The sequence below is a fragment of the Homarus americanus genome, unplaced genomic scaffold (genome assembly GCF_018991925.1).
Source record: "Homarus americanus isolate GMGI-L3 unplaced genomic scaffold, GMGI_Hamer_2.0 scaffold24922, whole genome shotgun sequence".
NCBI classification, from domain to species: domain Eukaryota; kingdom Metazoa; phylum Arthropoda; class Malacostraca; order Decapoda; family Nephropidae; genus Homarus; species Homarus americanus.
Window position 1 is genome coordinate 1,736,121 of NW_024722610.1, and position 15,879 is coordinate 1,751,999.

The following is a 15,879-nucleotide window of genomic DNA, read 5'->3' on the forward strand; positions in this document are numbered from 1 at the left end:
GGTCAGCATCAATGTAATAGTTTTATTTATTGCGTACGTTCGTGTGAAAGGTCCTATTAAACTCCAAAGATTTCTAAATCGCAAGGCAGTGTCTCATGATAAACAAAAAACAGCTCATAAAAAAGCCTAAGTGTCGATTATTATAGCACCTACCATAGGCCAGTGGGAGCACCATCCTGGTGGCTTCCTCGACTACTGATGAAAGGTAAGACCACCTCAAATTTTTAGGTTATTTTTTACCATCTTATCCTACTGCACCTCAGACACAATCTTAATACATAGAGATATAGTGAGGTCAAGCTGTTCTTACTGAAAACACTGAACGATTATGAAGGTACAGTTGATGTATGACTTCAGTACGTTATGCTTTACATAATAGCAGTAACACTGTGATTGGTACTGATAATATGAGTGTATGTTTTCATCATTCATTAATTCTCACATGTTTAAGGTTCATAACAATTCCTGACATGAAAGTTTTACCCAGTGATAAACTGGGAGAATGAATTAATAAAACTTTCGATCGTCTCAACATGCTTCCACCTCAACAAAAATCACACAAAATAGAGGAACAAACAACAGCAAATGAAAGTTTAGTTTTATTTCAGTGCAACATGACAGAACAGTTTTAATAGTAGCCGAAATAAGGATGTACAGATCTGTGTTGGTAGGAGTGGCCGTACCCAGGGTGGTGACCGTACCCGTACCCAGAGTAACCATACATATTACTGGGTTCAGCAGCTCTCTTGCCAATACCATGGGAGTGGACGTAGGAGTGGCCATGGTAGGGGTACTGATTAATACTGTGTCCGTAGCCATAACCCATGCCATATCCAGAGCCATGACCATAACCAACGCTATGTCCGTAGCCATACCCAAGGCCGTAAGAGGGTTCAGCGTCACGCTTGTGAAGGATATGGCTGACGGAATGGATGCGATAGGGGTGGTAAGATACTACGGGGCCATAGCCGTAGCCGTGCCTATGCCCGTAACTCATGCCGTGTTCGTATTCATAATCGCGGCCATAGCTTGTGAGGCCATATGAGGGCTCAGCTTCTCGCTTCTGCTCTGCTGCCACGAAGGCGGCCAACAGTACAACGATCTGAGGGTGAGAAATAGTAGTGAACTGAATCAAACTTCACAATAATGTATTTTCTTCAATGACATATATTCTGATATGCCGACTGGCAACTTTAAGTAAATGAAGCAGAACAGCTGTAAGGTTTGTTGAGCATCTTACCAGAGTCCTCATGGTTGGTTGTCGGAAATGAAGCGGCTGTGTTGGCAGTATTCTCGCCTCTCTATATACTGTATACAACGCGTAGAGTCACGCCCCGTCCTAACCCCCTCATCAACTCCCTCATTGACCTCGTCGTTAACAGGAAATTTTACAGAAAATTCTCAGGTTTTTAAACTATAAAAAGAGACACAAGGTTTGTTATTAATGATTCAAAAATCTTGAGTTTCAACAAAACATCGTTGGAGACCAAGTACCGGGAAATACAGAACTACTGATTGTGGAAGTTCAAACACGACCTGTGTTGTGGGATTCTCCATAATGAACAAATGGAGTTGAACTGAAGCGCACCAAGAAAAAAAAAGCATGTGCGAGCATAGATTTTTACATACAGTAATAGACACGTGTATATTATGTCTCAATACAGAAAAAAAACTCGTGTAAAGGAGGCCTTAGGCAAAAACGTTAGTGATAGGAATAATGTCACAGTGGGGAGCAGAATAAGAGGACAAGGTGTATCCGTTTCTGATGTCTTAAACTAATGCTATTGCTGCAAATATCGGTCCAATAGTTAAAAAATGTATATCCAAATCTACCTTGATCAATATACAGTTTTTTTCTTTCATTATTTTACTCTTCAGACATCCACGTTTAAACAAATAACAAATTTAAAATAAAAAAAATCATGGATTTAAAAATTTACTTCAATCACACATTGGAATATTTTCTGCATGTTGTTATTATTATTATTATTATTATTATTATTATTATTATTATTATTATTATTATTATTATTATTATTATTATTCAGTATTAAAAATCAAAAGAATCTCCCACAGAGGACTCTAGCAGACTTTATTGTTGACTTTGACCTAAAATGTTTTGTCTCTTATCCATGTCTTATCGTTGATGACTTATATTGAGACATACGTTTTATGAAATATGTTAAAGAAGATTATACATGAATGATGATTTTTTTGGTAAATTTCCAAAGTCTAGTCGTTATTATCGTTTAAAATTCTTTATCTCCAGGAAAGAAGTACTTACATCTCCTCAGTGCTGATTACTGAAAAAAGTCCAATTTGTTAAAAAAAAAAAAAATGATGCATGGTATATTATCTAATTCTCAAAAATTTATGACCAATGCATTTTCTAATCTAGAATATGCGCCAACATCCCTTAGTTGTTCCCAGTAATAACACCAATATCTGTTAACTACCTATGATAGGCCTTGTGTGTCTATCTATAGCTGAACGATTTAAGAGTTACTGTAAAATTTCACGTTAGCGACGAGGTCACCGTCAGTGAGGAAGTCGGCGAGGGCTTTAGGGCGGGGCTAGACTCCACGTTGTATATATAGAGAGGAGAATACTACCCTGACACAGCCGCTTCGCTACCGACAACCAACCATGAGGACTCTGGTAAGATGCTCAACAAACCTTATAGCTGTTCTATCCCATTTACTAAAAGATGCCAGCAGGCGTATCAGATAATATGACAAAGAATAAAATACATAATTGTGAAGTTTGTTGAGTTCATTAATATTTCTCTCCCTCAGATCGTTGTACTGTTGGCCGCCTTCGTGGCAGCAGAGCAGAAGCGCGAGGCTGAGCCCTCATACGGCCTCACTAACTACGGCCACGGTTATCGTTACGGGCATGGGCACAGCTACGGCTACAGACCAGTGGCATCTTACCACCCCTACGGCCTCCATTCCGCCAGCCACTCCTACAACCATATCCTTCACAAGCGTGATGCTGAACCTTCCTACGGTCTCGGGTATGGCTACGGCCATGGGTATGGCTTAGGCTATGGCCATGGTTATGGCTCCGGGCACGGTATTGCTCACCACCCATACCATGGCCACTCCTATGTTCACTCCCATGGTATTGGCAAAAGGTCTGCTGAGCCCAGCAATATCTATGGTTACCCTGGGTATGGGTATGGTCACGGTCTCGTCCATGGCCACGGAGCAGTGTACGGCTACAACACGGGCGTCCACCACCCTGGGTATGGCCACTCCTACCAACACAGATCCGGTGTTGTGCTTCCTTCTTACGGCTACTATTAAAACTGTTCTGTCATGTTGCACTGAAATAAAACTAAAAGTTTCATTTGTTGCTGTTTTTGCCTCTGTTTTGTGTGATATTTTGTCGAGATGGAAGCATTGGAAGCATAATGTGCTGTCTAATGGTAGACCCTGCTGCTATATTGCATCACGAAAATTATGACCAAGTCCCAGGTTGCTCATCTGACTTTCTGCCTCATATACATACAATTGCAGGGTCTCTATTGTTTCTCCTATTCTGACAACACAACATACATATATTGTTTCTCACCATTGATCTTTTTCATTTTTTTTATTTATTTATGGCTCTATTATTATTATTATTATTATTATTATTATTATTATTATTATTATTATTATTATTATTATGATTATTATTATTATTATTACTATTATTATTATTATTATTATTATTATTATTATTAATACCAGTATTCTTTTTATTATTGTTATTATTTTATTTTTAATTTGTAGTATATATTTTAATTACCATGAACAAAATATTATTATAATTATTATTATTACATTTTCGTCCTCCAGGCCCCGATGTGGGTCAGTGACCTGTGCCCGGATGGGCTAATGCCCGTAAAAAAAAAATATAAAAATATAAAAAAATATTGAAACGATAAAACTTTATTTTAATTTACTCTCCTATTATTTATTTTGTCGGGAAGTGTTATAAATCTTAAACAGGAAAGTACCAGCAGTACCAGTCAGTATTACTCTTGTCATGTAAACAATAATGCAGTAATGTCAAGCATTAACCACACTCATAATTTTTCAGTGTTCCCAATAATAACAGCTTTACCTTACTGTTTTTGTGTGTATTAAGATTCTCTCTTAGCATGTTTCAGGACAAAGTCTAAGAAATATTCTAAAGTTTTTAAGGTGGTCCTCCCTGTTATCAGTCGTCGTCAGAGCCTCCAGGAGACCACTGGGGCTGAGAAACTTGTTATCATTGGCGCGTGCATGACACGCGGGCCTCATTCTCACGAGCGTTTTGGTTTAATTATGCCACACTTGCTGCGCGATTTAGAAATTAATGGGGTACATTGGGAATTTTCACACAGACTTACGCAAAAAAAAGAAAAAAAGAAAAAAGATTACGTTGATGCTGACCGAACGCTTGTACAGTTCCCTTCACTCCCTCTTTCAACAGTGAAGCAAGACTGCGTTTAGTTGCACCTTGGTGGGCCCTAGTCTGCGTAACACTGCAAAAACTTCTAATCGTCGACTACGCTGCCGTTCAGTTGAAAAGATATTACTTCGAGTGCTACGAGTCCTTTAACTAAACGCAGTCGTGGTTCTCTGTTAAAGGTGGAAGTGAAAGGAACTGTACAAGCGTTCGGTCAGCATCAATGTAATCTTTTTATTTATTGCGTACGTTCGTGTGAAAGGTCCTATTAAACTCCAAAGATTTCTAAATCGCAAGGCAGTGTCTCATGATAAACAAAAAACAGCTCATAAAAAAGCCTAAGTGTCGATTATTATAGCACCTACCATAGGCCAGTGGGAGCACCATCCTGGTGGCTTCCACGACTACTGATGAAAGGTAAGACCACCTCAAATTTTTAGGTTATTTTTTACCGTCTTATCCTACTGCACCTCAGACACAATCTTAATACATAGAGATATAGTGAGGTCAAGCTGTTCTTACTGAAAACACTGAACGATTTTGAAGGTACAGTTGATGTATGACTTCAGTACGTTATGCTTTACATAATAGCAGTAACACTGTGATTGGTACTGATAATATGAGTGTATGTTTTCATCATTCATTAATTCTCACATGTTTAAGGTTCATAACAATTCCTGACATGAAAGTTTTACCCAGTGATAAACTGGGAGAATGAATTAATAAAACTTTCGATCGTCTCAACATGCTTCCACCTCAACAAAAATCACACAAAATAGAGGAACAAACAAGAGCAAATGAAAGTTTAGTTTTATTTCAGTGCAACATGACAGAACAGTTTTAATAGTAGCCGAAATAAGGATGTACAGATCTGTGTTGGTAGGAGTGGCCGTACCCAGGGTGGTGACCGTACCCGTACCCAGAGTAACCATACATATTACTGGGTTCAGCAGCTCTCTTGCCAATACCATGGGAGTGGACGTAGGAGTGGCCATGGTAGGGGTACTGATTAATACTGTGTCCGTAGCCATAACCCATGCCATATCCAGAGCCATGACCGTAACCAACGCTATGTCCGTAGCCATACCCAAGGCCGTAAGAGGGTTCAGCGTCACGCTTGTGAAGGATATGGCTGACGGAATGGATGCGATAGGGGTGGTAAGATACTACGGGGCCATAGCCGTAGCCGTGCCTATGCCCGTAACTCATGCCGTGTTCGTATTCATAATCGCGGCCATAGCTTGTGAGGCCATATGAGGGCTCAGCTTCTCGCTTCTGCTCTGCTGCCACGAAGGCGGCCAACAGTACAAAGATCTGAGGGAGAGAAATAGTAGTGAACTGAATCAAACTTCACAATAATGTATTTTCTTCATTGACATATATTCTGATATGCCGACTGGCAACTTTAAGTAAATGAAGCAGAACAGCTATAAGGTTTGTTGAGCATCTTACCAGAGTCCTCATGGTTGGTTGTCGGAAATGAAGCGGCTGTGTTGGCAGTATTCTCGCCTCTCTATATACTGTATACAACGCGTAGAGTCACGCCCCGTCCTAACCCCCTCATCAACTCCCTCATTGACCTCGTCGTTAACAGGAAATTTTACAGAAAATTCTCAGGTTTTTAAACTATAAAAAGAGACACAAGGTTTGTTATTAATGATTCAAAAATCTTGAGTTTCAACAAAACATCGTGGGAGACCAAGTACCGGGAAATACAGAACTACTGATTGTGGAAGTTCAAACACGACCTGTGTTGTGGGATTCTCCATAATGAACAAATGGAGTTGAACTGAAGCGCACCAAGAAAAAAAAAGCATGTGCGAGCATAGATTTTTACATACAGTAATAGACACGTGTATATTATGTCTCAATACAGAAAAAAAACTCGTGTAAAGGAGGCCTTAGGCAAAAACGTTAGTGATAGGAATAATGTCACAGTGGGGAGCAGAATAAAAGGACAAGGTGTATCCGTTTCTGATGTCTTAAACTAATGCTATTGCTGCAAACATCGGTCCAATAGTTAAAAAAAGTATAACCAAATCTACCTTGATCAATATACAGTTTTTTCTTTCATTATTTTACTCTTCAGACATCCACGTTTAAACAAATAACAAATTTAAAATAAAAAAAATCATGGATTTAAAAATTTACTTCAATCACACATTGGAATATTTTCTGCATGTTGTTATTATTATTATTATTATTATTATTATTATTATTATTATTATTATTATTATTATTATTATTATTATTCAGTATTAAAAATCAAAAGAATCTCCCACAGAGGACTCTAGCAGACTTTATTGTTGACTTTGACCTAAAATGTTTTGTCTCTTATCCATGTCTTATCGTTGATGACTTATATTGAGACATACGTTTTATGAAATATGTTAAAGAAGATTATACATGAATGATGATTTCTTTGGTAAATTTCCAAAGTCTAGTCGTTATTATCGTTTAAAATTCTTTATCTCCAGGAAAGAAGTACTTACATCTCCTCAGTGCTGATTACTGAAAAAAGTCCAATTTGTTAAAAAAAAAAAAATGATGCATGGTATATTATCTAATTCTCAAAAATTTATGACCAATGCATTTTCTAATCTAGAATATGCGCCAACATCCCTTAGTTGTTCCCAGTAATAACACCAATATCTGTTAACTACCTATGATAGGCCTTGTGTGTCTATCTATAGCTGAACGATTTAAGAGTTACTGTAAAATTTCACGTTAGCGACGAGGTCACCGTCAGTGAGGAAGTCGGCGAGGGCTTTAGGGCGGGGCTAGACTCCACGTTGTATATATAGAGAGGAGAATACTACCCTGACACAGCCGCTTCGCTACCGACAACCAACCATGAGGACTCTGGTAAGATGCTCAACAAACCTTATAGCTGTTCTATCCCATTTACTAAAAGATGCCAGCAGGCGTATCAGATAATATGACAAAGAATAAAATACATAATTGTGAAGTTTGTTGAGTTCATTAATATTTCTCTCCCTCAGATCGTTGTACTGTTGGCCGCCTTCGTGGCAGCAGAGCAGAAGCGCGAGGCTGAGCCCTCATACGGCCTCACTAACTACGGCCACGGTTATCGTTACGGGCATGGGCACCGCTACGGTTACAGACCAGTGGCATCTTACCACCCCTACGGCCTCCATTCCGCCAGCCACTCCTACAACCATATCCTTCACAAGCGTGATGCTGAACCTTCCTACGGGCTCGGGTATGGCTACGGCCATGGGTATGGCTTAGGCTATGGCCATGGTTATGGCTCCGGGCACGGTATTGCTCACCACCCATACCATGGCCACTCCTATGTTCACTCCCATGGTATTGGCAAAAGGTCTGCTGAGCCCAGCAATATCTATGGTTACCCTGGGTATGGGTATGGTCACGGTCTCGTCCATGGCCACGGAGCAGTGTACGGCTACAACACGGGCGTCCACCACCCTGGGTATGGCCACTCCTACCAACACAGATCCGGTGTTGTGCTTCCTTCTTACGGCTACTATTAAAACTGTTCTGTCATGTTGCACTGAAATAAAACTAAAAGTTTCATTTGTTGCTGTTTTTGCCTCTGTTTTGTGTGATATTTTGTCGAGATGGAAGCATTGGAAGCATAATGTGCTGTCTAATGGTAGACCCTGCTGCTATATTGCATCACGAAAATTATGACCAAGTCCCAGGTTGCTCATCTGACTTTCTGCCTCATATACATACAATTGCAGGGTCTCTATTGTTTCTCCTATTCTGACAACACAACATACATATATTGTTTCTCACCATTGATCTTTTTCATTTTTTTTATTTATTTATGGCTCTATTATTATTATTATTATTATTATTATTATTATTATTATTATTATTATTATTATTATGATTATTATTATTATTATTACTATTATTATTATTATTATTATTATTATTATTATTATTAATACCAGTATTCTTTTTATTATTGTTATTATTTTATTTTTAATTTGTAGTATATATTTTAATTACCATGAACAAAATATTATTATAATTATTATTATTACATTTTCGTCCTCCAGGCCCCGATGTGGGTCAGTGACCTGTGCCCGGATGGGCTAATGCCCGTAAAAAAAAAATATAAAAATATAAAAAAATATTGAAACGATAAAACTTTATTTTAATTTACTCTCCTATTATTTATTTTGTCGGGAAGTGTTATAAATCTTAAACAGGAAAGTACCAGCAGTACCAGTCAGTATTACTCTTGTCATGTAAACAATAATGCAGTAATGTCAAGCATTAACCACACTCATAATTTTTCAGTGTTCCCAATAATAACAGCTTTACCTTACTGTTTTTGTGTGTATTAAGATTCTCTCTTAGCATGTTTCAGGACAAAGTCTAAGAAATATTCTAAAGTTTTTAAGGTGGTCCTCCCTGTTATCAGTCGTCGTCAGAGCCTCCAGGAGACCACTGGGGCTGAGAAACTTGTTATCATTGGCGCGTGCATGACACGCGGGCCTCATTCTCACGAGCGTTTTGGTTTAATTATGCCACACTTGCTGCGCGATTTAGAAATTAATGGGGTACATTGGGAATTTTCACACAGACTTACGCAAAAAAAAGAAAAAAAGAAAAAAGATTACGTTGATGCTGACCGAACGCTTGTACAGTTCCCTTCACTCCCTCTTTCAACAGTGAAGCAAGACTGCGTTTAGTTGCACCTTGGTGGGCCCTAGTCTGCGTAACACTGCAAAAACTTCTAATCGTCGACTACGCTGCCGTTCAGTTGAAAAGATATTACTTCGAGTGCTACGAGTCCTTTAACTAAACGCAGTCGTGGTTCTCTGTTAAAGGTGGAAGTGAAAGGAACTGTACAAGCGTTCGGTCAGCATCAATGTAATCTTTTTATTTATTGCGTACGTTCGTGTGAAAGGTCCTATTAAACTCCAAAGATTTCTAAATCGCAAGGCAGTGTCTCATGATAAACAAAAAACAGCTCATAAAAAAGCCTAAGTGTCGATTATTATAGCACCTACCATAGGCCAGTGGGAGCACCATCCTGGTGGCTTCCACGACTACTGATGAAAGGTAAGACCACCTCAAATTTTTAGGTTATTTTTTACCGTCTTATCCTACTGCACCTCAGACACAATCTTAATACATAGAGATATAGTGAGGTCAAGCTGTTCTTACTGAAAACACTGAACGATTTTGAAGGTACAGTTGATGTATGACTTCAGTACGTTATGCTTTACATAATAGCAGTAACACTGTGATTGGTACTGATAATATGAGTGTATGTTTTCATCATTCATTAATTCTCACATGTTTAAGGTTCATAACAATTCCTGACATGAAAGTTTTACCCAGTGATAAACTGGGAGAATGAATTAATAAAACTTTCGATCGTCTCAACATGCTTCCACCTCAACAAAAATCACACAAAATAGAGGAACAAACAAGAGCAAATGAAAGTTTAGTTTTATTTCAGTGCAACATGACAGAACAGTTTTAATAGTAGCCGAAATAAGGATGTACAGATCTGTGTTGGTAGGAGTGGCCATACCCAGGGTGGTGACCGTACCCGTACCCAGAGTAACCATACATATTACTGGGTTCAGCAGCTCTCTTGCCAATACCATGGGAGTGGACGTAGGAGTGGCCATGGTAGGGGTACTGATTAATACTGTGTCCGTAGCCATAACCCATGCCATATCCAGAGCCATGACCGTAACCAACGCTATGTCCGTAGCCATACCCAAGGCCGTAAGAGGGTTCAGCGTCACGCTTGTGAAGGATATGGCTGACGGAATGGATGCGATAGGGGTGGTAAGATACTACGGGGCCATAGCCGTAGCCGTGCCTATGCCCGTAACTCATGCCGTGTTCGTATTCATAATCGCGGCCATAGCTTGTGAGGCCATATGAGGGCTCAGCTTCTCGCTTCTGCTCTGCTGCCACGAAGGCGGCCAACAGTACAAAGATCTGAGGGAGAGAAATAGTAGTGAACTGAATCAAACTTCACAATAATGTATTTTCTTCATTGACATATATTCTGATATGCCGACTGGCAACTTTAAGTAAATGAAGCAGAACAGCTATAAGGTTTGTTGAGCATCTTACCAGAGTCCTCATGGTTGGTTGTCGGAAATGAAGCGGCTGTGTTGGCAGTATTCTCGCCTCTCTATATACTGTATACAACGCGTAGAGTCACGCCCCGTCCTAACCCCCTCATCAACTCCCTCATTGACCTCGTCGTTAACAGGAAATTTTACAGAAAATTCTCAGGTTTTTAAACTATAAAAAGAGACACAAGGTTTGTTATTAATGATTCAAAAATCTTGAGTTTCAACAAAACATCGTGGGAGACCAAGTACCGGGAAATACAGAACTACTGATTGTGGAAGTTCAAACACGACCTGTGTTGTGGGATTCTCCATAATGAACAAATGGAGTTGAACTGAAGCGCACCAAGAAAAAAAAAGCATGTGCGAGCATAGATTTTTACATACAGTAATAGACACGTGTATATTATGTCTCAATACAGAAAAAAAACTCGTGTAAAGGAGGCCTTAGGCAAAAACGTTAGTGATAGGAATAATGTCACAGTGGGGAGCAGAATAAGAGGACAAGGTGTATCCGTTTCTGATGTCTTAAACTAATGCTATTGCTGCAAACATCGGTCCAATAGTTAAAAAAAGTATAACCAAATCTACCTTGATCAATATACAGTTTTTTCTTTCATTATTTTACTCTTCAGACATCCACGTTTAAACAAATAACAAATTTAAAATAAAAAAAATCATGGATTTAAAAATTTACTTCAATCACACATTGGAATATTTTCTGCATGTTGTTATTATTATTATTATTATTATTATTATTATTATTATTATTATTATTATTATTATTATTATTATTATTCAGTATTAAAAATCAAAAGAATCTCCCACAGAGGACTCTAGCAGACTTTATTGTTGACTTTGACCTAAAATGTTTTGTCTCTTATCCATGTCTTATCGTTGATGACTTATATTGAGACATACGTTTTATGAAATATGTTAAAGAAGATTATACATGAATGATGATTTCTTTGGTAAATTTCCAAAGTCTAGTCGTTATTATCGTTTAAAATTCTTTATCTCCAGGAAAGAAGTACTTACATCTCCTCAGTGCTGATTACTGAAAAAAGTCCAATTTGTTAAAAAAAAAAAAATGATGCATGGTATATTATCTAATTCTCAAAAATTTATGACCAATGCATTTTCTAATCTAGAATATGCGCCAACATCCCTTAGTTGTTCCCAGTAATAACACTAATATCTGTTAACACCTATGATAGGCCTTGTGTGTCTATCTATAGCTGAACGATTTAAGAGTTACTGTAAAATTTCACGTTAGCGACGAGGTCACCGTCAGTGAGGAAGTCGGCGAGGGCTTTAGGGCGGGGCTAGACTCCACGTTGTATATATAGAGAGGAGAATACTACCCTGACACAGCCGCTTCGCTACCGACAACCAACCATGAGGACTCTGGTAAGATGCTCAACAAACCTTATAGCTGTTCTATCCCATTTACTAAAAGATGCCAGCAGGCGTATCAGATAATATGACAAAGAATAAAATACATAATTGTGAAGTTTGTTGAGTTCATTAATATTTCTCTCCCTCAGATCGTTGTACTGTTGGCCGCCTTCGTGGCAGCAGAGCAGAAGCGCGAGGCTGAGCCCTCATACGGCCTCACTAACTACGGCCACGGTTATCGTTACGGGCATGGGCACAGCTACGGCTACAGACCAGTGGCATCTTACCACCCCTACGGCCTCCATTCCGCCAGCCACTCCTACAATCATATCCTTCACAAGCGTGATGCTGAACCTTCCTACGGTCTCGGGTATGGCTACGGCCATGGCTATGGCTTAGGCTATGGCCATGGTTATGGCTACGGGCACGGTATTGCTCACCACCCATACCATGGCCACTCCTATGTTCACTCCCATGGTATTGGCAAAAGGTCTGCTGAGCCCAGCAATATCTATGGTTACCCTGGGTATGGGTATGGTCACGGTCTCGTCCATGGCCACGGAGCAGTGTATGGCTACAACACGGGCGTCCACCACCCTGGGTATGGCCACTCCTACCAACACAGATCCGGTGTTGTGCTTCCCTCTTACGGCTACTATTAAAACTGTTCTGTCATGTTGCACTGAAATAAAACTAAAAGTTTCATTTGTTGCTGTTTTTGCCTCTGTTTTGTGTGATATTTTGTCGAGATGGAAGCATTGGAAGCATAATGTGCTGTCTAATGGTAGACCCTGCTGCTATATTGCATCACGAAAATTGTGACCAAGTCCCAGGTTGCTCATCTGACTTTCTGCCTCATATACATACAATTGCAGGGTCTCTATTGTTTCTCCTATTCTGACAACACAACATACATATATTGTTTCTCACCATTGATCTTTTTCATTTTTTTTATTTATTTATGGCTCTATTATTATTATTATTATTATTATTATTATTATTATTATTATTATTATTATTATTATTATTATTTACCAGTATTCTTTTTATTATTGTTATTATTTTATTTTTAATTTGTAGTATAAATTTTAATTACTATGAACAAAATATTATTATAATTGTTATTATTATTACATTTTCGTCCTCCAGGCCCCGATGTGGGTCAGTGACCTGTGCCCGGATGGGCTAATGCCCGTAAAAAAAAAAAATAATATATATAAAAAAATATTGAAACGATAAAACTTTATTTTAATTTACTCTCCTATTATTTATTTTGTCGGGAAGTGTTATAAATCTTAAACAGGAAAGTACCAGCAGTACCAGTCAGTGTTACTCTTGTCGTGTAAACCATAATGCAGTAATGTCAAGCATTAACCACACTCATAATTTTTCAGTGTTCCCAATAATAACAGCTTTACCTTACTGTTTTTGTGTGTATTAAGATTCTCTCTTAGCATGTTTCAGGACAAAGTCTAAGAAATATTCTAAAGTTTTCGAGGTGGTCCTCCCTGTTATCAGTCGTCGTCAGAACCTCCAGGCGACCACTGGGGCTGAGAAACTTGTTATCATTGGCGGGTGCATGACACGCGGGCCTCATTCTCACGAGCGTTTTGTTTTAATTATGCCACACTTGCTGCGCGATTTAGAAATTAATGGGGTACATTGGGACTTTTCACACGGACTTACGCAAAAAAAATAAAAAAATAAAAAAATATTACGTTGATGCTGGCCGAACGCTTGTACAGTTCCCTTCACTCCCTCTTTCAACAGTGAAGCAAGACTGCGTTTAGTTGCACCTTGGTGGGCCCTAGTCTTCGTAACACTGCAAAAACTTCTAATCGTCGACTACGCTGCCGTTCAGTTGAAAAGATATTACTTCGAGTGCTACGAGTCCTTTAACTAAACGCAGTCGTGGTTCTCTGTTAAAGGAGGAAGTGAAAGGAACTGTACAAGCGTTCGGTCAGCATCAATGTAATCTTTTTATTTTTTGCGTACGTTCGTGTGAAAGGTCCTATTAAACTCCAAAGATTTCTAAATCGCAAGGCAGTGTCTCATGATAAACAAAAAACAGCTCATAAAAAAGCCTAAGTGTCGATTATTATAGCACCTACCATAGGCCAGTGGGAGCACCATCCTGGTGGCTTCCACGACTACTGATGAAAGGTAAGACCACCTCAAATTTTTAGGTTATTTTTTACCGTCTTATCCTACTGCACCTCAGACACAATCTTAATACATAGAGATATAGTGAGGTCAAGCTGTTCTTACTGAAAACACTGAACGATTATGAAGGTACAGTTCATGTATGACTTCAGTACGTTATGCTTTACATAATAGCAGTAACACTGTGGTTGGTACTGATAATATGAGTGTATGTTTACACCATTCATTAATTCTCACATGTTTAAGGTTCATAGCAATTCCTGACATGAAAGTCTTACCCAGTGATAAACTGGGAGAATTAATTAATAAAACTTTCGATCGTCTCAACATGCTTCCACCTCAACATAAATCACACAAAATAGAGGAATAAACAACAGCAAATGAAAGTTTAGTTTTATTTCAGTGCAACATGACAGAACAGTTTTAATAGTAGTCGAAATAAGGATGTACAGATCTGTGTTGGTAGGAGTGGCCGTACCTAGGGTGGTGACCGTACCCGTACCCAGAGTAACCATACATATTACTGGGTTCAGCAGCTCTCTTGCCAATACCATGGGAGTGGACGTAGGAGTGGCCATGGTAGGGATACTGATTAATACTGTGTCCGTAGCCATAACCTATGCCATATCCAGAGCCATGACCATAACCAACGCTATGTCCGTAGCCATACCCAAGGCCGTAAGAGGGTTCAGCGTCACGCTTGTGAAGGATATGGCTGACGGAATGGATGCGATAGGGGTGGTAAGATACTTCGGGGCCATAGCCGTAGCCGTGCCTATGCCCGTAACTCATGCCGTGTTCGTATTCATAATCGCGGCCATAGCTTGTGAGGCCATATGAGGGCTCAGCTTCTCGCTTCTGCTCTGCTGCCACGAAGGCGGCCAACAGTACAACGATCTGAGGGTGAGAAATAGTAGTGAACTGAATCAAACTTCACAATAATGTATTTTATTCAATGACATATATTCTGATATGCCGACTGGCAACTTTAAGTAAATGAAGCAGAGCAGCTATAAGGTTTGTTGAGCATCTTACCAGAGTCCTCATGGTTGGTTGTCGGAAATGAAGCGGCTGTGTTGGCAGTATTCTTGCCTCTCTATATACTGTATACAACGCGTAGAGTCACGCCCCGTCCTAACCCCCTCACCGACTCCCTCATTGACCTCGTCGTTAACAGGAAATTTTACAGAAAATTCTCAGGTTTTTAAACTATAAAAAGAGACACAAGGTTTGTCATTAATGATTCAAAATCTTGAGTTTCAACAAAACATCGTTGGAGACCAAGTACCGGGAAATACAGAACTACTGATTGTGGAAGTTCAAACACGACCTGTGTTGTGGGATTCTCCATAATGAACAAATGGAGTTGAACTGAAGCGCACCAAGAAAAAAAAAGCATGTGCGAGCATAGATTTTTACATACAGTAATAGACACGTGTATATTATGTCTCAATACAGAAAAAAACTCGTGTAAAGGAGGCCTTAGGCAAAAACGTTAGTGATAGGAATAATGTCACAGTGGGGAGCAGAATAAAAGGACAAGGTGTATCCGTTTCTGATGTCTTAAACTGATGCTATTGCTGCAAATATCGGTCCAATAGTTAAAAAATGTATATCCAAATCTACCTTGATCAATATACAGTTTTTTTCTTTCATTATTTTACTCTTCAGACATCCACGTTTAAACAAATAACAAATTTAAAATAAAAAAATCATCGATTTAAAAATTTACTTCAATCACACATTGGGGTATTTTCTGCATGTTATTATTATTATT

General features: G+C 39.0%; 7 protein-coding genes across 7 annotated transcripts; 3 read left to right on the forward strand and 4 right to left on the reverse strand.

Moving 5' to 3' along the window:
• Nucleotides 1-586: 586 nt before the first annotated feature.
• Nucleotides 587-1,316, reverse strand: LOC121862990 (holotricin-3-like). Its single transcript, XM_042361447.1, has 2 exons — nucleotides 1,241-1,316; nucleotides 587-1,102 (listed from the first exon to the last, which is right to left on the reverse strand). The coding sequence occupies exons 1-2, from the start codon at nucleotides 1,250-1,252 to the stop codon at nucleotides 629-631; spliced, it is 486 nt and encodes a 161-aa protein (XP_042217381.1). The 5' UTR covers nucleotides 1,253-1,316; the 3' UTR covers nucleotides 587-628.
• A 1,271-nt stretch (nucleotides 1,317-2,587) lies between these two features.
• Nucleotides 2,588-3,351, forward strand: LOC121862991 (keratin-associated protein 21-1-like). Its single transcript, XM_042361448.1, has 2 exons — nucleotides 2,588-2,658; nucleotides 2,796-3,351. The coding sequence occupies exons 1-2, from the start codon at nucleotides 2,647-2,649 to the stop codon at nucleotides 3,306-3,308; spliced, it is 525 nt and encodes a 174-aa protein (XP_042217382.1). The 5' UTR covers nucleotides 2,588-2,646; the 3' UTR covers nucleotides 3,309-3,351.
• A 1,887-nt stretch (nucleotides 3,352-5,238) lies between these two features.
• On the reverse strand, nucleotides 5,239-5,945 carry LOC121862992 (holotricin-3-like). Its single transcript, XM_042361449.1, has 2 exons — nucleotides 5,893-5,945; nucleotides 5,239-5,754 (listed from the first exon to the last, which is right to left on the reverse strand). Exons 1-2 carry the CDS (start codon nucleotides 5,902-5,904, stop codon nucleotides 5,281-5,283), a joined length of 486 nt encoding a protein of 161 aa, XP_042217383.1. The 5' UTR covers nucleotides 5,905-5,945; the 3' UTR covers nucleotides 5,239-5,280.
• Nucleotides 5,946-7,234: 1,289 nt separating this feature from the next.
• On the forward strand, nucleotides 7,235-7,998 carry LOC121862993 (keratin-associated protein 21-1-like). The gene is made up of 2 exons (XM_042361450.1): nucleotides 7,235-7,305; nucleotides 7,443-7,998. The coding sequence occupies exons 1-2, from the start codon at nucleotides 7,294-7,296 to the stop codon at nucleotides 7,953-7,955; spliced, it is 525 nt and encodes a 174-aa protein (XP_042217384.1). The 5' UTR covers nucleotides 7,235-7,293; the 3' UTR covers nucleotides 7,956-7,998.
• A 1,887-nt stretch (nucleotides 7,999-9,885) lies between these two features.
• On the reverse strand, nucleotides 9,886-10,592 carry LOC121862994 (holotricin-3-like). Its single transcript, XM_042361452.1, has 2 exons — nucleotides 10,540-10,592; nucleotides 9,886-10,401 (listed from the first exon to the last, which is right to left on the reverse strand). The coding sequence occupies exons 1-2, from the start codon at nucleotides 10,549-10,551 to the stop codon at nucleotides 9,928-9,930; spliced, it is 486 nt and encodes a 161-aa protein (XP_042217386.1). The 5' UTR covers nucleotides 10,552-10,592; the 3' UTR covers nucleotides 9,886-9,927.
• A 1,288-nt stretch (nucleotides 10,593-11,880) lies between these two features.
• LOC121862995 (keratin-associated protein 21-1-like) lies at nucleotides 11,881-12,644 on the forward strand. Its single transcript, XM_042361453.1, has 2 exons — nucleotides 11,881-11,951; nucleotides 12,089-12,644. The coding sequence occupies exons 1-2, from the start codon at nucleotides 11,940-11,942 to the stop codon at nucleotides 12,599-12,601; spliced, it is 525 nt and encodes a 174-aa protein (XP_042217387.1). The 5' UTR covers nucleotides 11,881-11,939; the 3' UTR covers nucleotides 12,602-12,644.
• A 1,866-nt stretch (nucleotides 12,645-14,510) lies between these two features.
• LOC121862996 (shematrin-like protein 1) lies at nucleotides 14,511-15,165 on the reverse strand. The gene is made up of 2 exons (XM_042361454.1): nucleotides 15,138-15,165; nucleotides 14,511-14,999 (listed from the first exon to the last, which is right to left on the reverse strand). Exons 1-2 carry the CDS (start codon nucleotides 15,147-15,149, stop codon nucleotides 14,526-14,528), a joined length of 486 nt encoding a protein of 161 aa, XP_042217388.1. The 5' UTR covers nucleotides 15,150-15,165; the 3' UTR covers nucleotides 14,511-14,525.
• Between the last annotated feature and the right edge of the window lie 714 nt (nucleotides 15,166-15,879).